The sequence below is a fragment of the Dryobates pubescens genome, chromosome 2 (genome assembly GCF_014839835.1).
Source record: "Dryobates pubescens isolate bDryPub1 chromosome 2, bDryPub1.pri, whole genome shotgun sequence".
NCBI classification, from domain to species: domain Eukaryota; kingdom Metazoa; phylum Chordata; class Aves; order Piciformes; family Picidae; genus Dryobates; species Dryobates pubescens.
In genome coordinates, this window is record NC_071613.1 from 35,755,440 (window position 1) to 35,781,622 (window position 26,183).

Genomic DNA, 26,183 nt, shown 5'->3' on the forward strand with positions numbered 1-26,183 from the left:
CTGCAGAGCTAAGAAATGCAGCGCACCATCCCACTGATCTGTTGGGATATTTCTTCTGGGTCCACACCCAGTGCTTGTCACATCATGTGATTGAGCTCATTTGATTTTCCTGATAATCTGCAAAGCTCTGTGTCTGCACATCTGTGATGATTATTGGAGAGTTTGTGCTTGTTTTCCTTTGCTTTTAATTTATCATAGAATGCACAGGGTTGGAAGGGACCTCTAGAGGTCACGTAGTCCCACCCCCTTGCAGTAAGCAGGGGCATCCCCAACTAGACAGGTTGCTCAGAGCCCCATCAAGCCTGACCTTTAATGTCTCTAGAGATTTGTTCAGTGTATCCTACTTTCAAGGCATTACTTCACATTTCCATCAGAGAAAATTTTAGATATAGAGCTCAAATGTGATTGTTTCCTAAAAATGTCGCTCTGCTTTCAGTAGCATAAATGCTATTTTATTCATAGCCAATTTTAGCATGATTTAGTGGATTACAGATGACTTTGCTACAATGTAAATGAAATCTCATGCACTGAGAAGACAGTTGTATGTCATAGTCAAAAAGAAAGCGTAATGACAATTTCTTGTCCTTCATTTTTTGTGTGAAACTGCTTTGTATCTCAAAGTATAGGAAGTCCTGCTAGAAGGAAAAAGAAATACTTTTATACCAGGCTGTTTTCTATCATATTTCCAAGCATCTCATGAGGGATTCTGTACAGTGTAGATAGATTGGATAATTTGCACATCATGTATATGATTGAGTTGATGTGATTGACAAGACTGACACAAGGAATATTTTTATTTTCCTCCAAATTAATTTTTTTTTAATTCTAGTAATGCTTGTCCTACACTTAACTTCTACATTCTGGTATTAGCCCTTCCATGGGCAATTATGCATCACTTGATAGGGATGCCTCTCTGCCAGCGAGAAACACTGTCTCTTAATGCACTATGGAAGTTTAAAATGGTAGTATTTTTCACACTATAGTTGCATTCTGCACCCTTAGAGTAAAAAAAAAAAAAACAACAAACAAACAAAACAAAACAAAAAAGAATTTGATGCTTTACCAAAACTTCCAGGAATATTTCTGCTGACTTGTACCCCTCATGTCTTACAGCAAAATAATAAATTATAAATATTTTACTAATTATGTACAAACCAAACTTTTTCTTACAAATCTTCAATTACATTGTAAAATGTTGCTGAAATTACCCATACTGGTTTGCAGCCTTAATAGCTAGGTAGTTTCTGTAACATCTGTTTTCCTAGTTGTCTCAGAATAGCTGACATGAAAAAGAGGTTTAAGCATCACATACATGTAAACATTATTCTACTATATAAGTTTTAAATAGGATTAATAACCTGAACAGTGTAAGTGCAAATCTTATTAAAGATCTTTCTGAAAGAATATAGCTTCAATTTTTTTCTTGTGCAAATCTGTTATTATGAGTTTTAATCATTACTCTCTAACATTTTACATATTCATGTTTTATTTTCAAGAGCTTTTTATGATGAAAACAAAGACAGAACAATTAAATACAATAAAAAATGAAGTCTTTATTCTTTTGGCTCAACTGTAATGTGGTTTACTGTTCTTTATGGTAATAGCATTTTCCTGCATGCAGTTCACTGACACACAAGTCAATATCTTTGTAAAAGGAGGAGTCAACATCAAATTTTTGCTTTGTGTAAGAAACAAAAATGTCCTGATGTGATCAATTATACAAGTTTTCTATTTAATTCCTGTGGAAAAAAAACCATTGTGGATCCCATATTATATTTAGAACAGTTCTAGTGCAGCATGAATCAACAAGAATAAGAATAGTCTATGTAAACAAACACTGGTAAAGATCTCATGAATAAAAAGACTACCTTGAGACTTCTGATGCAGGCAGTGCTAGAATTTTAAACAAATCTTCCCCACCACATTTCAATTACAAGTTATGTCTATTTGGAAGCAAGTGCATTTTGGACTCAGTTTCAAACTTATTACACATTAAAATGTGTGCAAAAATACAGTACTAATAAAAAAGCAGAAACCTAAAACTACCCCATTCTTTCCTTTGTTTCTTATTTTGTGAAGTTCTTGAATTAAAAAGTGCTATGGATAGAAAATAATAAAAGTGACACTGACATCAACCTGAAGATAATTCTCATTTCTTATGTACAAAACGCTGAAAAATAAAATAAAATGGTATTTTTTACAATATTTATATTTTCTTAGAAAATTCTATCCATGTATTTTTCAACAGATTAAGCAGTTTGCAACATAGTCTGTACAGTCTGACTATACACCATACAGTTGTCACTTAAAATTTTATAATGCAAAGCAAGAAGCTGTTAAGTAGCTGCAAACTATTGCTTGATGTCATGAAAGAATGATGATCAGTTGAACAATTTGTTTCACTTAACCACTGAGATATGGCTTCCCATATTAGACTTGCAACAGTGGAAAGAGTAAAATTACAGCAGCAAAGGCAAGATAAACATGCATCAGTGATAGCTTTCAAACTATCTATAATGGTACAGAATACTTCATATCGGCTGTTGAAAGCTTGCAAACTACACTTATTGTGGTACATATTTGATGCAATAAATATTGTGCACAGGTCATTATTTGTTTGCTCAAACATGCACCACAGAATAAAATAACTATTTACAATAGATGGTATTTTGTAATCCACACATACAATGTTAACCTTGCTGAGAGCAAAAGATGGCTAAATGATACTGCAGGGTGAAGCAGAACAACTTCATAATCCTAGTTTTGTGGAATTTTGGTAAATTTAATTTCCTAAGTTCAGGTAAGCTGTTTTCTACAGAAGAACAGTTAAAAACGGACTCTCTGTCCCTCAGTACATTTTTTATGCAGAGTTCATTCAACTGCAGTTAAATGACTTATGAAAAAATAAAACATCTATTATTGTAGACTCTGTGGGACTTTACAGGCACATTAAGATTTGTCTGGATGAGATACTAAATGAATACTGTTGTTAAGCACCTCAAAATATAGAGCCACCCTGAAACATGGAAGTAGTCAGACTCTGCTGCTTTGTGCGACGTCATGTTTTCCCATGCATGAACTACAAGTGCAGCATGCCTTCATGCAAATCATTTCTGTCTGTACATTATAGAGAATCCGAGAGTAGAACACCTGGTTCTCATACCCCCTTCCCCAACATAAAACCCATTTACAAAAATAGTCACATATAATAGTAAACAACCTGTGAATTAAAAAATGATAAGTTTCACCAACACTGATTTTTGTAAAAATATGGCAAATGTGGCTGTTGAAATGCAAACAGTGGATATATTTTTTGTACTGTGTGTTTCATGTTAAACACAGATTCATAGGTTTGCACCTTTTTTTTTTTTTTTTTTAAACTGGTCTCTACAGTCTGATTGGCCATTTTATATTCTCTTCAGCAGTGTCAGCTGGTAATAAAAACAACAACCTCCTGTCAAGATGTTACCCTGTTTTACAGAGTTGCAATTTGATGACGAGGGGTCACTGTCTTGATATAGGCACTGACCTTTTATATATATATTTAATTATATATATATATATATTTATATATGTAAAAACTGTCAGTTTGGCATATACCTCCTACAGGAGTCCTGTTGACACAAATACATACTTTCTCAGGCTGTAAACAGTTTCTTACAAACTGAATTATGTGTTACTTTTTACCTTCCCTGCTGTCTTTACCTTTATCTTCTTTTTCGGATTTGTCTTTTTCATATTTATCCTTGTCTGGCTTTGTTACACTGTCATAAGAAGGTGGGGAGGTTGTGGATGGGGTCATATCTGTTTTTTCTGGAGTAGAGTTCTCATTTAATTTATCCATAATTATATCTTCTTTCATGGGCAGATCATCCTCATCTTTACCTTTATCCTGATTAAATATACATGAGACTTTTTTAACTTTTTGCCTTAAAAGGTGACGTCTGTAAGCACGCTGAATAATGACAGCAGATACCTCCTCCTGTTTTCGTTTCAATGTGGTTGTAATTGGTTCATAGGAGACTTTGGAAGGATTGGCTGCCATGAACCGATCTTCCATCTGTATTCTGAGGGCATCCATCTCCCCACTTTCCCCCAGAACACGCTTTGTGAAAGCAAACAAGATGTCAAGGCAGTGAATTCTGTCACCGCTTACCATGGGCAGATCCATTGCAATAAGCTGGACTTTATTTGGTTTTGCTATAAGGAGAGGAGGATCTAAAGAAGCTGCAAAGTCTGACAACTTACTGAACTCTATGAATTGTGTTGCATCGGGATCAAACTTCTCCCAGACTTCATAGAACATCTCAAAGTCATCCTCACTCAAGGGCTCAGCACTTTCTTCAGTAGCAACACTGAAGTTCTCCAAAATCACAGCAATGTACATGTTCACCACTACCAGAAATGATATGATAATGTAGCTGACAAAGAAGAAAATCCCAACGGAAGGGTTGCCGCAGTCGCCCTTCACGGAGCTCCCCGGATGATCTTTATGGGGGTCGCAGTCTGGCTCCCCACTGTTAAGAATTGGGGCTAGCAAACCATCCCAGCCAGCAGATGTGGTGATTTGGAACAGGCAGATCATGCTGTTGCCAAAAGTTTCAAAGTTGAACATGTCATCAATCCCAACTTCCCTCTTAACATAGGCAAAATTGGACATGCCAAAAATCGCATAGATAAACATGACCAGGAACAGCAGCAGCCCAATGTTGAACAAAGCAGGAAGAGACATCATCAAGGCAAAAAGCAGAGTGCGGATGCCCTTAGCGCCTTTAATGAGGCGCAGGATTCGACCTATTCTGGCAAGTCGGATGACTCTGAATAGTGTGGGGGACACAAAGTATTTCTCAATCATCTCAGCTAAGAACATACCTGTTGAAAAACAAGTAAAATTAGTAAATGATATTACCACATTTAAAAATCACTGCTAAAGATTTATCTCACAAACACTGCAGAACTTTAAGAGAGCAGGATATTTGAACAGATTTTAGAAAGTGGCCATTCAGATATATTAATGAAACCTTTACAGTTTGGTGTGCTTTGGAAACCCATAAATCCCAACAGAAATTCTGAGATAATTTGTAGGATAATGAATAACTGCATCACTGACATTTCTAAATATGAGTTGTATAGCCTTGTATGTAAACAGACATACATATACACAACATCAGGACAGAGTGATAACTAGCATATGTAGACTACCAAATCTCAAGACCAGAAGACTAGTTTTCTGTTTAACTGTAACAAAAATAATCTCAGTTAACCAGAAGACAGGTTGCATTTATACAATATTAAATTGCCATGCAGTCAAGTTATGGTATTCAAAGAAAACATGTATGTTTGAAGAGAACTGCAGCTTTTTTATCACACATGAAATAATGTGACCACAAGATTACTATTAATGACACAGCAATTCCAAATCTAAGCAAACTGTTAATAAAAAGGCTTCTTAGAAGTCACTGAAGAGTAGGAGAATTGACCATTATATTATGTGCCTCAAAGCAGAAAAATAACTACATTTTGTTTCCATTAAAAAAATGGCAAACCCAATTTGCATATTAAAGAGTTCTGAGGAGTTAAAATGATGTAATTTTTACTCAAGTTCTTTCAAGTTTTCTGCTCCAGGAAAAGCAAAGATTAGCGGAGCCATGTATTTATAATTACATCTGCTTTAGCTCTGATTGGCTGCTCACTCTAACTTAGAGAAAAAAACTATCAGGATGAAAATAAAAAAAGCTGAGGGTTTTACCTTGCTGTCTGTGGTGCTTGCATGCCAGCCTAACAACAGTCCCACACAGATTTTGGATTGCCATTTCATAAAAATGAATTGTTCTTACCTACTATGGAGAGAATCACAACCACAAAATCAAAAATATTCCAGCCTATAGTGAAGTAGTAATGGCGAAGCGAAATCAATTTCAGGACACATTCTCCAGTGAAAAGTACAATAAACACAAGGTTAATCCAATATAGAATGTTTTCCATGTCTTCACTCTGATCATCTGTTTCTACCATCATTGTGACCATATTAAGGCAGATAAGTATCATGATACTGATATCAAATGCTTGTTTTGTTACAAAATCAAAGACCATGCCTTGGAATTTGTTCTGAGGAGGAGAAAATAAGATTAATTACAATAAGCATTGCATCAATTTTTTTTTTTAAATAACTACAAAATATTTAAATGTAGCATGAACAGGATATCATGTCTGCCATGAAGTCCTCCATATGTATAAATTTTCCAGTTTGCACACGTAAATACAAATTAAACAGAAACACAACTAGTGTGTTTATAAGCATTAAAAAGATTATTTAAACATATGCATTCTTCTGAAGTTGCAAGAGAGACTTTGCCACCCCAAACTGATTCACTGGAACCTGTTGTAACATGGACTTCTAACCGAATGCTTGGCTTGTCAAAATTTGAAAAATAATTAAGCAGGAGGGGGATGTGAACAGGCTGAGAGTTAATAGCACTTCATTTGCCAGAAAACGTAAAGTTCTCAAGCTTCAACTTCATGCCAGTAATATAACTTTTAAAAAATGTCTTTGATTTTTCACCTATAGAGAACTTACTGATGGGTGTACCTGCCACCAAGCAGGTTCCACAATCCAAAGCAGATCTGCAGAGCTGGAATTGCTTTCTATCCCAGCCAAACCCTGCTCTGTAGTGCTAGGGTAGCCCTGCTCATTGTATGGATTGTGCAGCAGTGGTGTGAGGGGCAAAAGGACTCCTTTTTCAGGCAATGATACATTAACTAGTGTCCATTTCAGTGCAGTTTCAGAGTCTTTGATGGATGAAAAGCCCTGTGCTGTAAGGATTTGGCATATTTTGACAAATACATTGTCACATTTAATTGTTCTTGTCAAATCAGTGTTTTTTGAAAATGCCACGTAAGATGTCATGGTCGTCAGTAGAGGGAAAATGAGGAGATAAAAAGGAAAGGGAAGAGTCTTCCATATTCAGACTACAAAAGAGGAAAAAAATGGATTTCATATTAATAAGGCTTTTCTTATATCACTTGATTCAGTGATATCACTTGATTCAGATTACAACTTGATTCAGCCTAAGGCATAACTGAAACAATACAGGTTTTTAATTGAAAAAGTAACAGAAACCAGTTTTATTCTTACTGCTGGTCGAGGTATAGGCTTTTGTGGTTTCTTTGATCCCAGTTTTTTCATTGCATTGTAGTATTTCTTCTGTTCTTCTGTCATAAAGATGTCTTGACCTCCGAAGTAAACCAAAGAGACAAATCTGGTTACAATCATGTACCTCTATTGTTTACTTACAAATAAAAGTATCAAACAGTAATAATCACTCTAATTCACATTCTCATCTGTTGAAAAGGTTAGGGCAGATATAAAAATCCCCTTTTAGCAAGATTATGTTTAGGGTTTTTTGGTTGGTTGGGTTTTTTTTTGGGAGGCTCTTGCATTGTTTGTGGTAGACCTCTGCTTTTACTGGGGAGGGGAAAGATGGAGGAAGAGATATTTTTTCTTTGTTCTACTTAATTCCATCAGTTATTTCAGAGGCACAAACTAATAAAATATTTCAATCCACTTCTCTAGTTTTTCCTCTAGAGTAAATTTTGGCAAAATTTCAGAACTGACATCTATGATATCAAAGGACAATTGGAAGGTATGCAGATAGTAATATTCCACAACCTCCTCTTCTCCTTTCACTGGGGCAAGACTTGAAGCAGAAGATGCTGGAACCACTATGTGGAATGAGTAGGGGGAAAAAAGCCTATTTCTCTTCATCTCATGTAATTTCAGGACATGAATCCAACAGCATTTCCACCACTCCAATTAACTCTTTGTGTTTCCAGGTACTTCAATTTAGTCCTGAAGCTGAAACACCAATATCAAGATTTGAAGGCATTTTAGCTAAGAGTTTTACTTCTACATTTAGCTGTTTCAGTGGTTAGCCTTTTTTTGAGTCTGTTATAGTCTCCAGCCCCAACTCCACATCTTTGCAAAGATTACATTGGTATTTCACTCACCATGGACAGATGTGTTTTTACTTGTTCATCAAGCTCCCATCAAGCCACATGATAAGATTTATTAATTTAATGTATTTATTGTAAAATGAAAAAATAATAAGTTATGAGTAAGGTTATTGTGTGTGGACCAAAAATAAGCATTTTTTAGCTTTCTTTTCAGAATAATGATGAAGTACTTATCTTTTTTTTCTGCTGGTTGAAATTGTCTATGATGACACCAATGAAAAGGTTTAAGGTAAAGAATGATCCAAAAATGATAAAGATGACAAAGTAAAGATACATGTACAGGTTATCTTCATACTTAGGCTGATCCAAAACCTGCAAAAAAAAGGCATAGAAACTAAGCCTCCATTGAACTGTGAGCACAGAATCAATTATCTGCTGGACAGAATTTAGGGCTTAGTCACTCTCATCTTTGCTTCTTATGTTCAAGTTTCCATATATCTATCCCACTGGTCTTCAATCTATGAAGTTACACTATTGGCAAAGAACATCACTGGTCTATATGAGTATAGAATAAATGCTGAAGACACAATTGTTTTAAACTAGTATACTACCATCTGTCTATAGATAACCAGAAACGCCATTTGTCCTGAGGTTGGCTAGGATAGAGCTAATTTTCACAAGAAGCTGGAGGGGCCACTCCCAGGATAGCCATCTGAACCAGCCAATGGGATATTTGATACCATACTGATGTCATACCAACTATACTAGCAGAGGGTTGGCCAGCAGTTGGCACTTGGGTTTTTAAGCTCAGGATAGGCATCTGTTTTTTTACATATTACTTCATTAGTAATATTTCTTCTACTGTTGTGTCTTTGATCTTTGTGGTGATTTATTAAACTCTCCTTATCTCAACCCATGTGATTTTGCTGTTTCCTCCTGATTCTCCTTCATAGTCCCACTGGGGTGGGAAGGGAGAGGGAGGAGGCAGCAAATGGCTGCTTGGTACTCAATTTGTTGGTTGAGTCTAAATCACAACACCAGCTCATAAAGCTGTAAACCTTTTGGTGTATCTCACAGGAGGCCCCTGATTTGGGTTTATGGAGCTTTCATTGCTATAGGCACTTATGAAACTGCCCTGGATTATGGAATAGAGGCATCCAAGCCATGCTTAGAGTAGCCATAATTTCTCGGTATGGCTTTGCATGTTTACAGTACTACAATGGACCTCCTGCTGCGAGTGTCACATTGAAAAAGCTGGAGCTTTACTAGTATAGTTTATTTGTTAATTGTCTCCTTAGAACTAGAGGACAACTTGCACCAAGGGAAAGGCAAAAGGGTAAGAAAACCCACAGGCGGAGTTTAGGAATAGGAATGGTGCACTCAAGAAAGGAGACAAGTGGCTTGATGAGCACAGTGAAAATCTCAACTTTAAAAAAAAAGACATGCTATATAAAATAATCTCTAAAGATATGTGTCTACATGTGTTTCCAAGTGTAAATAATGCCCCAATGCACATAATGAGAGGAGGAAAAGGTATTTCATGGCAAAAGCTAAGTCTGCCTTGGAACTGAGGAATTTTGGTCTAGCTGCACCATAGAGAACATAGGACCACTCTTCTGCTTTCTTTGTCATCTGTATTTTTCCTGTGGTTTCCATTTTCTTTAACTGAAAAACTGTAGTAACTCCTTGTTCTCTAATTTTTAGTGTATATTTCTGAAAGATGTTAAAATTAAATTTTTAAATCTTGGAACTGATAGAGCCAAAACAAATGGAGTCAAGAGACTATACTTACATTACGAGAATCCACAGCTGCATACATGATATCCATCCATCCTTTAAATGTAGCCTATAAACAGAACACTTGTGTTTATCTCATGCTTTTCCAGGAAAATGGCTTGTCAAAAAACATTGCTTAAGAGCATCTTTAATACTCATCATGAACACAAGCACTGTGAAATGTTAATAGGGAACTCTTGCCTTCTATTGTGTGTTTTATTTATATATATAAGAATCACAAGCAAATTCCATTATTTGACCATAGAGGACACAGTTTCTATTAAGAACTTTTATCAGTTATGAGTAATATCTGCCATAAAAGTAATTTTTTGTGTGAGCAAAGTAGATGTTCCTGTTCATACATAGAATAAACCAGGTTGGAAGAGACCTTCAAGATCATCGCGTCCAACCCATCAACCAATCCAACACCACCCAAACAACTAACCCATGGCACCAAGCACCCCATCAAGTCTTCTCCTGAAAACCTCCAGTGATGGCGACTCCACCACCTCCCCAGGCAGCCCATTCCAATGGGCAATGTACTTGATATAAATTCAGTGCAGCTAAGGTAAACAAAGTTTGTATTATGGTTGTTTTTTCTCATAGTCAGCATACACTCTACTCTTTGTATTACTTCTGTAGAGTCGTGAATTTATCCCACACTTTATAATTTCAAACCAAGAAGTGAAGGACAAGGTTTCTAAATTAAAGAAACAATGAAAAATTACTTTCTACTGCTACAATTAAACAACAGGTATAGAAAGAGAAATAAAAATCAAGCAGTGGTGACTTACTACTTGAAGCAGAGAAAGATAACCAAGGCCTACATTATCAAAGTTAACCTTCACATTCTTCCATCGGGCAGTTTCATTGTTTTTTATAAGCTCCTCACACTGACTGTAGTTGTTGATTTGGCTAATATCGAACCTCTCATCAGTTGTAGTGTTAACACAGTAGTAAAATTTTCCAGCAAACAGATTTACTCCCATGATACTGAAGATCAGCCAGAATATAAGGCAAACCAGAAGCACATTCATAATGGATGGAATCGCTCCCAAGAGGGCATTCACAACTACCTAGAGTACAAATAAAAACAGACACAGCATAAGAATACAGTGTGACACACCAGTATCTTACAAATGCTTCACCAGCCTTTCTTAAATGTAACACTCTGTCTTAATTCTAATATCTGTGTTACACTTTTTGAGCTGTAAGAAAAGTAGTATAGAGCAAAGAGAAAATGTCAACATAGCTGACATGTTATCACAGAATCACAGCATGTTAGCAGTTGGAAGGGACCTTGAAAGATCACTGGGTTCAACCCTCCTGCCAGAGAAGGATCACCTAAAGTAGGTCACACAGGAACACATCTAGGTGGAAGACTCTACATTACTGACATACAAACACCAAATAGTATCTTTTATGAACAAACAGGTAAAACAAACTGAAAACAAAACAGGAAAAAATCAGCATTTACTAATGCTTTTTGGAATATTTACTTCATATACATCTGCAAAATCACATCCATAATATTTCTAATGGCTGACTGCATCAAACACAATACAGCTTTCCTATTACAAGTAATTTTAAATCTTCTTGTAAATAAAAGAAAACTCAGGGATGTATGCATGTTCATTTGGATGGTTATATATAAAATCAGGAAAGCAGACATGTTCAAACCAGGAAACCTGCTGAGTATATGAACACAGAAAAGTTGATAGTGTTCAGGCAAGTCACAAGTGGCAGGTAAGACCTGATGAAAGAAAAGACTTAATTCCGAAATGAAAATGAGTTCATGTATGATGATAGTTCATGTATGATAATGAATTATGATTAAAAACATGTTGGAATAAAAATGAAACAGTAAAGAAAATAAAATTATGGAGAAAGTAGGTCCATTGTGAATGAGAATGGTTTATTTAATGATGGAACTTCCAAATTAGTTAATTCTTTTTAAAAATCTATTTGTAAGTGTAATATAAAACTTAATAATCATAGAGTACTACTGCCAATTTTGCCAAAAGTACTGAATCAGATTCTTAGAACCTAATGAAGAGTTTGTTGTAAAAATATAGGACATTAGATATTACATTATTTAGAACTCATTTAGTTTATATGTAGTTAATCCAACAGATCCTCTAGCACACTACGGTATTTGTTTCTATTTAAAATACAAACGTGTAGCTCAAGCCTGTAGAATATTTTGCCATTACTTTTATATCACAATTGACAGGTTACAGAGAAAAAAAATATTTGTAAAATTAAAATTATTAAAAAATGTTTTAATTTCAGGGCTCCACTCCTGCCAAAACAATACCTCTGGAGTGATGTGTGCTTTGGGCAATACTTAAGCTCCTATAGGATTTCAATGAAATTGTTGTTATATCAAACTTAGCAACTGGACCAAATGAGATACCTTTCAATGCAAATTACACTATAACTCTATAAAAGCACAGAATGGTAAAGTCAAAAGTATAACAAAAAAACTCCATTATAACTCAATAAGCAAAAATTATATAGCATTTTATCTATCAGCCAGGCAGAGGATTTTCCGACTAATGGATAAATCTCTTGTGACTGTTTCAACAGCACTGCCTTATGTTGACAGACCTGTACTCTCTGCTTTGTCAATGACATGGCTGTGGAAGGCAACAAGGAGTAGTTTGACCTAAAAATTTGAATAGTTTAATAGTAATTCTGAATTAGATTAAATTAGAAATCCATGAACTCAATAATGTTAGGCAGAAGTTTGACTGAAATAACAAATGGCAACACCTTTTTTTTACTAATTTGGGAATATTTTTCAAATACACTGATTGTATATACACTGATGATACTTAAAGTTACATTAATTGGTCTACTTTCAAATATACCTAGATTTCTTAAATGCAATAATATCATCTATGAGGAATAACTGTTGAGATGTATAAAGGGATAGTTAATGAACTGAATAATATTTGCCCTCAAGCTTTCAGTATAATTGCACCCAAGAATTCTGTTCTGACATAAAGTTTGTCAGACATCTTCCTGTGGCCAGAGCTAGAAATATTTACTGTCTCTAGTTGTTGACTACAACCCCAAAGAGAAATACTTCTAGACCTTTCGTGCCATAGCAGAATACATAAGGTCTTCATCCATTTCAGTGCACTAAAGAAGACACACTGGAGTAGACTGAAAGCACCCAACTGGGTATCTCAGTGCCTCAGCTATGGTAACTGATAGCGTGATAACAAACAACAGGGGCCAATAACTTCTCAGATATATGTGAATCTGTCAGCAAAAGTTTTTCTGATACTACCTTCAATATGGAAGGTAGTAAGCGACTACTACTGAAATTATAAATCCAGCTCCATCTTTGATATACTTAAATAGAATGCAATAGTTTTAATCTGAGAGAAAGTATTTAACACTGCCAATTTATTTATTGACATAGGAATTAATTAAAAAACCAGATTGCAACAGAAATTCCCAACTAATATTTACAGAATAGTAAATCAAAAGATATTTCCTGGACCAAGCCTGATAGTCTAAACTTTTATGCAATGTGCATATATGTGTGTGTATATGTGCACACAGTTTTATGTGGAAGTAAGGTGTATTTTTAAAACTGTTCTGACAGTAGGAGGATTTATTTGCATAGGATAAATTCAGTTTCGTAGTAGTGTTGCATAGATCCATGCAGCTGAGAAATCCTTTGGCCCTCTAGGAAAACATGAAGTAGGATGAAAGGCCAAAGAGCCTAAAAAAGTGTAAAAACTTGTACAGTAACACATGAATTCATATAAGCAGATGAAGCCTTTTGCTTATATGTTAGTGATAAATGTAAAATATATAGGATGATAGTGTAGCATTTCTGCATGGATTCATTGTTGATTATTCTGCATGCATTGTTGCTGTGTATGCATGCATTATTTCAGATTCTTTTGTTTTGTCTTACCCTCATCCCTTCAAATCGCGACAAGGCTCTCAGAGGTCTCAAAGCTCTTAGTGTCCTAAGGGATTTAATCGCACCAAGTTCTGAGTAGCCCAAGGCATTAGCTGTTAAGCTAACCAAAGAGACCTACACAAAAACAGAAATGCAATATGGCTCATTCATCTTGTTTATCCTTTCAATACATATGGTAGGAGTGATATGTGCCCTGAACTTCTCAAGAAGATTCAAGGCTGGACCTCTTTCTCCAGGAATCCCTCTATAATGAAGAAAGATCTTTAAAGTCAGACAAAGTAGAATAAGAATATATTCTAGGTACCTGTTGATGAAATCATGTTGGTAGAATGGTATAAAAATGCTTTCTATAGTCACATAAACCAGTCACCCCTTGGTGGTTTTTAAGGAAAAATGAAGTCACATGCAAAACCAAAGCTCCTGGAAGCTGGGTAAATTGGAATGGCCAGTTTAGGTCAGGACTTCCCATGTTATCTTCATAACTTGATGAGAACATGAAAGGTCTTAAAAAACACATCCAGACCTGGCCTTTGGTCAAATGTAACTTTCTAGTGTCCACAAAAATCTCATTCAATAGCCAGAGCTACCAGTGCTGCTCAGATTTAACCAGACTAATCAAGACTGATAACCAACTGTTTGTTAGACAATGGCAGAAGCTTCACTGTTAGGGATGTCCACACTTCATTACATTCCCTGCGACTCCTTTAACCACTTCATCAGTTCTGGAGTGCATAATGCTGGTCTGGTCTGCAGGCAGATGAATAAATAAACTAGAACAGCTGTAAAATAAATAATAGAATTATCTTTCATCAACAATCCTTAGAAATGTATTTATAGCAAACTATTGGGAAGGAGTGGCCCTAGTAAAGAAAAGCAACCACAAACAACATATCTTCTGTTTCCTTCCATTTAATACCCTTCTCTTCCATTCTTTCATTTCCAAATTAATGTTTTTGCTTCATTATCTCAATCCTTTGATTAAAGATTAAAAAATTTGCTTAGGAGATTTATTTCTTCCATGAAAAAAAATTCACCAGGTTAAGGTTGCCATGAAAAGTTCACAGAAGTGACTAAACCACAGATTATCAAATAAGAATTAAATATTTGTTGATAAATACAGTAAACATATAATGGCATTGTAAAGTATTGTCCATGGTGTCTCTATAAAGCTCTAATGGCCATGGTAATTTACACGTCTGGTGATTGAGCCAATTAATCAGTTTTAAGAAGGGTGCAGACTCAATTATGGAATACGAAGTGTGTATGTAATCATGTTTAATCTTAGGATCTGCAATGCTGGTATGGATTCAAAAATAACAATGTTTTATAAGATTTGTATAGTCAAGACCTCATGGTCTATCATATCATTGTAGTTTTAGGGAGATATATAGCAATTTCTGGAGAATTCAGTGACTAAGAGATTCAAGACACTTTCTTACCTTGCATTTCATGGGAATTACATATGAGAATTGAGAGATGCCCTATCAGCACAGACAGATGTAGTCAGGCTATTGAAGATGGAAGGGAAACGAATCTCTGCTTTATGGTTAAATATCTGTAGACTTCCATTTACATTACTCAGTACTGGTGCATACATTGTTGAGCATGTAGACTTGAAATTACAATGCACTTCTCACTAGGTTTCCCTCAGAAAATGTGTATCTGCTCCTTGGTGGTGCAGCCTTTTGAAAATCATTTGAGAACTCCTTCTAGGGGAGCTCATCTACAGTTCTTCAAGCACCTCTTTAGGGTCACCCATGTGATGCAGTGAAAAGTGCAAGGGTACTGAATAGTACAATGGAATTGAGAGCTTCTAGCAGTATTTTCCTTTCAAATTACAGAGAGTAAGTGACAGGACACTTAGAGTAATTAATCAGAATGTTAGAAACCTCTGAAGAAATTGCTTTGAAATAATTAAATTCCATATAAAGTAAAAACTGCAGAGGATGAAAAGCATCCTTTCTATACCATGAAAAAACCAACACTGTAATTCATCATTTCAATAAAGCATTACAACTTCATATATAAAACATTTTTTAGAGTAATAGGTGTATCTAAATATTTTTTCTTTTCTGAACAGAACTATAAACATACCACAGCGACAGTTTTAAAATAGAGTTTCTATTGAATAAAACAGAAAGTTTATCCTGAAAACATAACATTCTTATTTTTTGAGCCAATCATAAAGGACATGAAAAGGAATACATACATCAACAATCAGGAAGTCCAGCCAGCACCACGCATTAGTGAAATAAGTTTGAAAGCCATAAGCCACCCATTTTAAAAGCATTTCCAGAATGAAGATATACGTAAATACTTTGTCAGCATATTCCAGCATGGTCTTGATAGTTTTACGTTGCTCTATGTATATATCTTCAAATGCCTGTGAAAAATATTTTTGGGGATATAATTAAATGTCCTCACAATTTGCAGTGTGGTATATAGTAGCTATGACAGAATTTGAATTGGAAAGATAGGTCATGATAAGGTATATATCTGTCCCTCAAGCACAGCTTCTGCTTTCAGGCCATACTGTAGTCTTTTCATAAAGCTGGGTCTGAACACAGTATTCACCTTTCAGTTGAGCTGAACAGTGATCCACAAAACTTACTGTACTAGCAGCCTCCAAACAGCATTTTAATTTGTTTCCATGGATAGCAATGGTTTATTGACACATGGATTTCCTTTGCAGGACCTACACATTTATATCGACATTTTATGAGGGATTAAAAAATGATGCTGTGATACAGAATTTTTGAGGAATGAATAACTGAAAACAAACTATACACACTAACCCCTCAAGCAATCCTGAGCAGAGATTAAAAAAATATTTTCAAAATAAAACTTCTGCACTGACAATGAATCACTGTGCACTGAACCAAGTGTAGCAAGTACACTGTATTTTGACCCCGTACTTATTTCAGTACTTACTCAGTGTACCTGATGTAACATCAATCTGGTAAAACACCTGATGGAATTACATTGGCACCTCACATCTCAGTTTGATAATTCAAGTTGCTGTGGGTAAGCTCCTGGCTCAGCTGTAGTTTATTGTAAATGTGTATAAGACAAAGCTATTACTATCAATAACGAAGTCATGTAGACACCAGTCTGATACAACTGATTTATTTCCATTACCACTATGTTTTGAACTTGCCAAATGATTTATTCCATAGCCTGTGAGCAAACTCTGACAACATATACCAAATACATTTTGATATATGTTGACATTAGAACATTTATAAATTAAATTCTGGTAGGTTACCTGCAGCTATACAATTAACTGTAATTCTAAATGCTTGCTGCTTAAAATAAACACAATAGTTCCACACTGAATTTACCAGAGCACCGCTGCTGAGAAGAATCATGAAGACAATGAAGGTCTCAAACCAGTTGTGTTCAACAATCTTATAGCAGGTTTTCCTAAGATTCCACCAGATTTTCCCTTTCCCATCTTCTACACTGACTTGACAGCATTTGAATCTTCGTACACAGCCTAAGTGTGATAATAAATTTTAAGAAGTCAGAATAAAGTAAACATTTATTAGGAATCACAACAGAAGTAATTTGGCTTATTTCTAGGCTACTGTAACCTCCTATTTGAGGATTTTTTTTCCCCCACTTATTTGAAGTTAAAGCTTGGTAACTGCTGTAATACCTTCCAAAGAGAGAGAGAGTCTGACAGCAGTACATTTATGACAGTACCACTGAAAGAGTTGCTAATTCAAAAAGAAAATACAAATATAAACATAAAGCTGCTTTTAGATTTTGAATAAAAAACAGAATCCATCCCAAATCAACAGAATTACATCAATTCACCTTGAATATATTGTGCTTCTCCTACCTTCTGTAAAACAAGCCTCTGGCTCAAGAGACTCTTCAGGTTCTGCTTCTGGCTGTTCCCCTTCTTGAGGTAGTCCAATATCAACTGTACTGCCTTCTGATGAACTGGATGCATTCAATTTCTGTGAATGAAACCCCACATAGTTATATTTTTCTTTTTTTTTTTTTTTTTTGTTAATTTTGCACGAAAGTTCATGTTTGAAATGCATACCAAAATACTTAGCATGTATTCCATGCTCTGACATGAAAATAATTTCTTTTCTACAATCTACAATGCCAAATTGCTCTACCACAGGTGAGGTCACAAGATTAGAAACTACATCATGTGCACTTTCCCTATTGAAAATATTTCAATATTTTCATACAAGGGATTGCTGAAATTATTTGACTGCCATTCTGAGCCACACATGAGAAATGAAACTGAAATGAAATTTCAGTTGTGCTTTTACACAATTTGTACTGTTTAATTATCCCAATCATGTGGCTGCATTTTACATTACACTTCTGATAGCATATGTTAATATAAATAATTTTCCAACATCATGACCAAACCAACAGCAAGCTGCACAGATGTATTTTCATGTCTCAAATAGATGTTATTCTATCAAGTCTGTAAAATATAAAAAGTTTATATTCAAACTTTTCATTATCATTGACATGAAAACACATATTATGAGTTGTATAGGATAGTTTAATTCTTTTTATTTCCAAAAGAGCAGCACATTAGTTTAAGAGCGGTAGCTGATATTTTGCATTCTCACTTGCCAATGCATTTTCTGAATCTCTTGTGCATTTTGAAACTACTTATTACTTTGATACAGTACACATATATGTCCAGTCACTGTAAAAGCCAGGAAAAAAAATAAATATTTTTTTTAGACTAAAGTGAAAACAAAGGCTTTTAAAAAATACCGTCGTAAAACTTTATTGCACCAATGAATCATGCTGATAATATAGTTCAAATTGTCACAATTATTCTTTCATACCATCCTATTCTGTTGGCAACAGACAAATATGAGTACCATAGTAAGTAAAAAGCAGTTTGATAATGGCATTCTATGACTCTTCTAATGTTATCACTATGTGGAGTATAACATCAGTAAAATGGCTGCATTGATAAGTAGCTAATTTTACAAAGGGAATGATGTAAGCAGATTTAGAATACAGTCTATAGGGAAAAATATTAGACATGGTCCATGGTAACATTAAAAATGTATCTTTGTTGACACTTAAAACTTAAGTTAGAGGCATTATTCCTTTAAAATATATTTGAGAAGCTCCACATTCTATACATTTTTTTAAAAGAAAAAGTAAACAGTGTTAGTATGTGAATAAAGTACCATAAAACTTTAATGAAATTTTACATTGCAGACAATATTAAGTATGTTCTTCAAACAAAAAGATTAATTCCTTTCTCCCCTGTTCTGATTTTATCAAATCACACTGACAAAATATTCTCTTGTGATTTAGACAAAGTCTTAGCTTTGATTTTTGTGTACTGTGTACACTATAGCCCACATTTTAGAGGAAGCTCAAACAAATGGACACGTTTATTGCAGGATGTATTGGGCACATAAAGTTAGTGATATTGGCACACTCATTTTCTTTACGTTTCTTAAAATCCCAGCTTACATATTCATGCCTCATGTTTAGCATCTATGAGGTTATGTCCAATGTATTGATGCACACTTTTCTGCGGATTATTATTTAAACATCTCCCATTACAACATACTTGGAATATAGCTAATGCATGGCAGTTTGGCCATTGTGGAATACTGCCTCTGAAATGGAGAAAAGGGAGAAGTATGGGATAAATACAATGGTCTTTAAGTAAGGACCACAGCATTTAAACATCAGTGGAAGTCAGTCCACAGTGGAAGTTTGAGGAAAAGCCAGACATACCATAAAAACAAAGTACATTAAAAAAAAATATAGTTTTTAAAATTAACATTTCACAATACAATAGAGTAAATAATTTTTAAACTGAGATAGGACTTTGCATTATGTACAGTTTTCTTAAAATGTTGCTTGCATCATTCCGATCTGGACAGCATTTCTAGCAGAATGCTGTAGTAGTAGCAGAGCAAACAAAAATTATGAACTGGTTAAACCATAACTTTGAAAGACCTACTGCCCATTCTTTTACAGGAAAATGAAGAGTTCAGTAACTCAGATATTATGCAGTTAATCAGCACATGTTAATTTTAAGAAGGGGTAATGAATTCCTATTATGGACATTGAGTAAGACTAACAGTTAACTCAGTATGGAAGATTAGAGATATCCACTGTAAGGAGAGAGCAAAAACATCAGATAGAAAAGGCTGAAAATGATAAGTAGAACTGTCAATTATCAGGAACATCAGAAAGCAATCTTTATGGGGGTTAATCTGTGTGATGAGTTGTATCTTATGAGTGTCTTCTCATTGAATATCTGGTATGCTTTTAAAGAGCTGTAATAATAATCACTGGAGTTCAGCTAAACAGAAAATTCCTAAATTGCATTAACAGCAGCTGATACTTGAAACACAATTAAATGCCTTATCCCACTGAGAATTCAGTTACTCTTCTGTTGTTGATGTAACAGAGTATTTCCTTAGCATGCTGTTCTATTATACCTAAATTTAGCCCAAACTTGATCAGTATATGGAGAAGCATATTATAAAAATTATCCAATAAATTCAATCTGTAATAATTCAGCATCATTTGGGGAAGAAAAAAACAAAAAGAGTTTCCAGAAAGAATTACTCCTTTTTTTGTTTCTTTATTTTTACTATTGATTTTATTGTATGGCATTCTGTAAAATATTTATAAAAGTTAGAATGCATTACAAACAGCTACTACAGTTTTATGATGCAACATCTTAACATTCTACCAAAACAATTCATTTCAAGTATGCTAGGAAAGTTTTTCAGCAATAATTGCATATTTCTACAGCAAACTTCTGCTCTAGTATAAAGCAATGAAGCCATCTTTGTATTCAACACAAGATCACCTGGGAATGGACCATATTATTACTGATTATCTTTTGTCCCTCTCCTTTAATACATAGGAAGATGTTTTCTACCATATTTTGTGGCATGCCAGTGGTCACACATATGGAATCCAGCTGGATAGCTGGGCTACCTCTAATAGCAAACCATGATATGTTAGTTATGTAGCATATGATCCAGTTCTTTTCTTAAGCATATCTCAAAGTTACCTTTGTACCTGATAAATTCTTCTCTGCTCACCAACATTACAAAAATTGGATTTAGGCAATGCTATATGCTTAACATGTACCCAGCCTTTTGAAAAAAATGAACATGTAGAAACATGATAATCATCAAACCCAAACATTATCTTTGACATAATATTATGTTGCTTAAAAGCCTTTTTTTACACTATGCTTCTAGGTTTCAAAAGCATTCAGTTACCCAGATAATAAGGGATTTATCAGGGATAAGTATTAGATGCTTTTTGAGTGTTATAATGCTAGATTTTTTTGGAATAGTATGCTAAGGAAATTAGTCTCTGATAACTCAACTTCCCAAAACCTCAGCATGTATATTCTCCATCTTCTTTTCACAGAAGATAGTAAAGGGAAGAAAGTACTCACACGGATCTAAAGTAGCAGTGTGCTGATTATCATAGAGATATATGTATCTTTCACATCACATGTATCAACAGCTTTGCCAGTCATGCTTTAGTCAGCAATACAGAACAGAATGAGATATAGATTTTAGTTTAGCTTTCAAGATAGAAACTGAAAGTGGAAAGCAGCTTGCCTGTCAGAGCAGCATTGCAAAAAGCAGCAGCCAAGATTAGGTCAGGAAGTTTTTTAAGCCATTACTTTCTGAACCTTGACAACATCTCATAGATTCATACAATTCTGCTTCACTTACAGCTGGGCCACTATGAGCTTCTAACATTGCTTTCTTTGCTCTGAAGATGATTATCTGAGAGTAGCTAAACAGCTCTTAACATTTTTGACAACACTTGAAATTTCATGATTGGCTAGGATGTCACCAACAGCTGTTGAAATAGTAATTTAAGGGATTGAAGGAGCAAAGGGCTGAACAAATATACGGAGGAAGATGGCACCAAGAGAAATGACCATTTTGGGTTTGGTTTTAGTTTCCTCCCAAATGCCCGTGAAAATGTCGAATAATGGACATTATATTGGTTTTATTTTCTTAGTTCTGTGTGGATGTGAGTATGACAATGAGATGTGCTGTGATATGAATAGCAATATAATATCCAAACTTATCCAGTTCTTTTCAGAACAGCTACATCACCTATAAAATCAATTAATCGGTAAGTATCATTGTACTTCCACTGGTGCAATTAAGTGGAATCTGGTTGCCACTTTTTCTTGTGCTTATACACTAGCTCTATCAACCCAAAAAATCCCAGTAAATTGTAAATCAAACCAAAACAATTCTTGAAGATTACTCTCTGCAAATATTGCAAGAAGCAGGATTTCTAAATTATAACCCACTGTACTTTATTGCTATTCATAATACCTTTGACCTTCTTTGATTTATGAGCATTTCATAAATGACAATATTTGCAAGAATGTTAGATGGAAGCCAAAGCATCATAAGTTGTAGTGGAAATGTTTGAGAAAGTACTCCCACTGAAAGCTACTTAAACATTTTTAATTCACACAAGCAATAGTAAAAGGATATTTCTCAAACAGAGCAAGGGACTGCTGTTTGTACAGATTAAGTGAATGTCAATTAACTCTAGTATGAACAACTTAATAGCACCCACTATGAATCACAATATGTCAATACAATGTGACTAATTCACAAACAATCCAAAGCTTAAACTCTTCAGTCTATCAAAGGATTTTGAAGAATAAATATTTTAAAATAAAAATGACTTATCACATAAATTATAAAAGATAAATACATATGTAAAAAAAATATATAAGACAAAAAACTATGCATTGAGTGTATTTTAACTCCACTGATTTGCCAAACAGAAAGCAGCATCCTGTAACTAGGATGCTGTAAATATTATGGCAATGTTTAATAAGAGAGATGTAAATCATATTGAAGCTGGGCAACACTTGGTCCATAATCAGTAGCTCATTTAGTAGAGCACTGAACATTATTACTAGTAAGATAATAATAAGTTGAAGTTTCTCAGGGAAGATAATTTTAGATGTTTGGGGAGGTAATCAATTTGTGAGTATAAATTAAAGAGCTATGGTAAGATTAAATTGGGCCAGATCTTGCTATCAGTTTTCTCTTTGCACCTCTACACTTGTAAGTGTGGGTGTAAGTAAGAGCAGAACTGTTCTCTGAATGTTTGACCAACCAAATACCAGTTTTTTATGAGCTTCTTTAACTAAATGATAGTCACATGCTTTGACTATGGAAATTAATTTCATGCTTAATGGTGCTTTGAGTACTGCATGTTAATCTCCAAAATAATGAAATGTTTATACAAGTACCGAAGAAAAGCATTTCTAAGAAAAAAAACCATGAAAAATACAAATGTGACTATCATGACTTTGCAAGTTACCTCCACTGTAAGCTAAAATTCAATATTATGGAAGTTGTCCAAAACAGCTAGCAGCTTTTCATTATCAACACAATTCATAGATGGACTTATGTAAGCTTCTTATGAGAAACATAGCTTGTGTGCTACATATTCCAACTTCCTTTGAAAGGAAAGAAAACCCTTCAAAACCAGAATCCCGAAAACTTTACCATCAAGATTAGGAAAGGTACAGAGCATGCACTGCAAAATACTATTAAAATATCACAGAAAGTATAGCATCTGAACCACAGAAATATTGGAGCTGCCAATCTTGCCTGACCATGCTGTGATGCGAGTCCCGTGACCCAGCAGAGAGCAGCTGTGCATGTTTGTACTTTATTGCAATGAATAGGATAGGATCATAGCCGAAAAGCATGCAGGGCAGTCAATATCCATTAAAAAGTGATTATAGAATATATACATATAGATGTATAACTTGCTTAGGTAACCTGTGTAAAATTGGTGACACGATGCTCTGCCTCGCTAAAAGGCACCAGAGCTGCCTGCTTGACAGATCCAGCTTGGCTCTACTCCTGTGAGAAGTAAGAATGGTAGGAAATGAAGTTCAGAACACAGCACCTCTGCTTGTTTGCACTGAATACTGCTAAAGTAAAATACACATTATCAAGGTGTCTGCAACAGCACTAGGAGATCCTGTATTTTTCAAGACATTAAAATGTATCTTGTAACTTGGTAGGTCTTGGTGTTAATTACTAGTCTAGAAGTTACATTTAGCATAAAATTCTAATTATTACACAGCTATACATGCACTACATAATTTTCTATATAAACCATTCCCACAGTACTTAAGGATATAAAAAGGAAAAATAATTTCTATGCTGGACAGTAATAACGAAGTGGAGGTTCACAGACCTTTACATATAGGAGAACAAACTCAGCACAGAGGCCCCATATTTGGCCATGGGAAATGTTATTGAGGGTTTGTTCATTAATTCCCTTATTACATTGTATTCCTCTACTACCATTCTCATGGACACAATGCTCTCATCATTAATTCTATTTTAGGTTTCAGACAGTTTTCAAACAAATACCTTGAAAATGCACACCTGCTAGTATGCACTATTGTATGTGTGGTTTCTGGAAAGGCACAGTCTAGTTAACATTTCCATCAAAATATTGGAAATTCACCAAACATCAATATACTTAGTTAAAACTCGCTAATAAATTATATTTACTCTGTAGAAATTCAGCTTATTGTGCTATACCACAGTGAAAATATGTATAGATAAGAAAAACCAAAAGTGCAAAGATACACACTCATTTGCACCTGGCTGTCTAGTGCAGAGTGTTCTCATAGCACATGGGTCATAAAATTGTTTCCGTTAGAAAAGACCTTTAAGATCATGGAATCCAACCATTACCCAGCTCTACCAAGTCTGATGTTAAACCATGTCCCTTAGGACTTCATCTATGTGCTTTTTAAATGCATCCAGGGATGTTGATTAAACCATCTCTCATTGGGAGTCTGTCCCAGCATTTGATAACCCTTTCATTAAAGAAGTTTCTTCTAATCTCCAACCTAAACCTCTCCTGGGACAACTGGAGGCCATTTCCTCTCCTCCTTTCACTTGTTAATAGGGAGAAGAGACCAACACCCACCTCACCACAACCTCTTTTCAGATAGTTGTAGAGAACAATGAGGTCTCCCTCTCTTAACTCCAGACTAAACAATCTCCATTCCCTCAGCTGCCCTGTTCTCCAGATCTTTCATCAGCTTTCTTCCTCTTCTCTGGACCAACTGCAGCACCTCAATATATTTCTTGTAGTGAGTGCCTCAAAACTGAACACAGTACTCAAGTTTGGCCTTACCAATGCACAGAGGCACAATCAATTCCCATGTCCTACTGGTTACACAATTTCTGAAACAAACGAGGCTTTCTTGGCCACCTGAGAACACTACTGGCTCATATTCAGATGGCTGTCAATCAATATCCCAAAGTCATTCTCTATGAGGCAGCTTTCCAGTCACTCTTCCCCAAGCCTGCAGCATTGCATAGGGTTGCTGTGGCCCAGGTGTAGGACCCAGCACTTGGCCTCAGCCCATTGACCCAGCCTCCTTTCTATCTTAGTGTCATCTGCAAACACCTAGAGAGTGCACTCAATCCACTTGAATAGATCACTGGCAAAGATATTAAAGAGAAGTGGCCCCAGTACTGAGCCCTGGAGAACACCACTAGTGTTCTCCACCAGCTACCAACTAGATTTAACTCCATTCACCACCATTCTTGGGGCCCAGCCATCTAGCTACTTTTTTACCCAGCAAAGCATCCACCCATCCAAGCCAGGAGCAGCCAGCTTCTCCAGGAGGATGCCTAATTTGCCTTTCAATTGGGATCATGCTAACTGAATGTGGTTTGGTGGCAGTTTCTAATTTTAGTTCTTTAAATTTGTGGTATAAGCAGTGGAGTGACTGGCAAATCAACAGTTGATAACAGCAGAATCATATAAATGGGAAAACATGAGAGGGCAGAAATGCAATGCATATTACAGTATGACAAGAAGAGGAAGCCTTGAAGAAAAAGCCATTTTTAGTCACTTTTTAATTTAGAAAGATACTTTCTTTTGTTATGGAGAATTTTCATGACAAGAGTGTTGGTCCTGTGACTAAAAAGCTCCTCTATATCAAAAGCCATAGTGGATCAGAATTATCTAGTGAAAAACAGGAACTGGGATTAGGATTTAAAAATGCATTTTTGTGATTAAAGCACTTTTGAAATTTAGGCACTTACATAAAACATATGTTCACAATGTCTTTGCTTAACTGCTATGTCTCTCTTGAAGACACCTGAAATTTGTAAACATTTCCCTTCAGTTTTTGACCATCAACTTCTGCAAAAGTAAGAAATTTTGGTCCCGAATATGCTCAGAAGACTTTCAGGCTTCACCAGTCAAAACTGCTTGGCACTAGTTCATTCCTGACTGAATAGGCATTTCTTTACTTTATCACCTGATCAGTTTGCAGCTCCTGAAGCATGATTAACACACATATCTACAGGATTAAGTGCTCAAAGAATGCAGTGAGGACATGGGTTTCTTTTAAAGATTGCAACTGGAGGAGAAAGCCTTTCTTTTATGGTGGAAGCTTAATTACCGGAGCTCACATCTCAAATGTGGG

The 26,183-nt window shown here is 35.3% G+C and overlaps 1 protein-coding gene across 1 annotated transcript in view; it reads right to left on the reverse strand.

The window, feature by feature from the left end:
• Window positions 1–1,017: 1,017 nt before the first annotated feature.
• Window positions 1,018–26,183, reverse strand: part of SCN2A (sodium voltage-gated channel alpha subunit 2) — a 79,936-nt gene continuing 54,770 nt past the window's right edge. The window contains exons 19-28 of the mRNA XM_054175004.1: window positions 17,520–17,640; window positions 17,017–17,171; window positions 15,885–16,058; window positions 13,667–13,789; window positions 10,524–10,805; window positions 9,746–9,799; window positions 8,188–8,325; window positions 7,136–7,240; window positions 5,838–6,108; window positions 1,018–4,872 (exon numbers count right to left, since the gene is read on the reverse strand). Coding sequence (XP_054030979.1) covers window positions 3,677–4,872; window positions 5,838–6,108; window positions 7,136–7,240; window positions 8,188–8,325; window positions 9,746–9,799; window positions 10,524–10,805; window positions 13,667–13,789; window positions 15,885–16,058; window positions 17,017–17,171; window positions 17,520–17,640 — 2,619 coding nt within the window. The 3' untranslated portion in view covers window positions 1,018–3,676. The remainder of the gene's footprint in view (window positions 4,873–5,837; window positions 6,109–7,135; window positions 7,241–8,187; window positions 8,326–9,745; window positions 9,800–10,523; window positions 10,806–13,666; window positions 13,790–15,884; window positions 16,059–17,016; window positions 17,172–17,519; window positions 17,641–26,183) is intronic.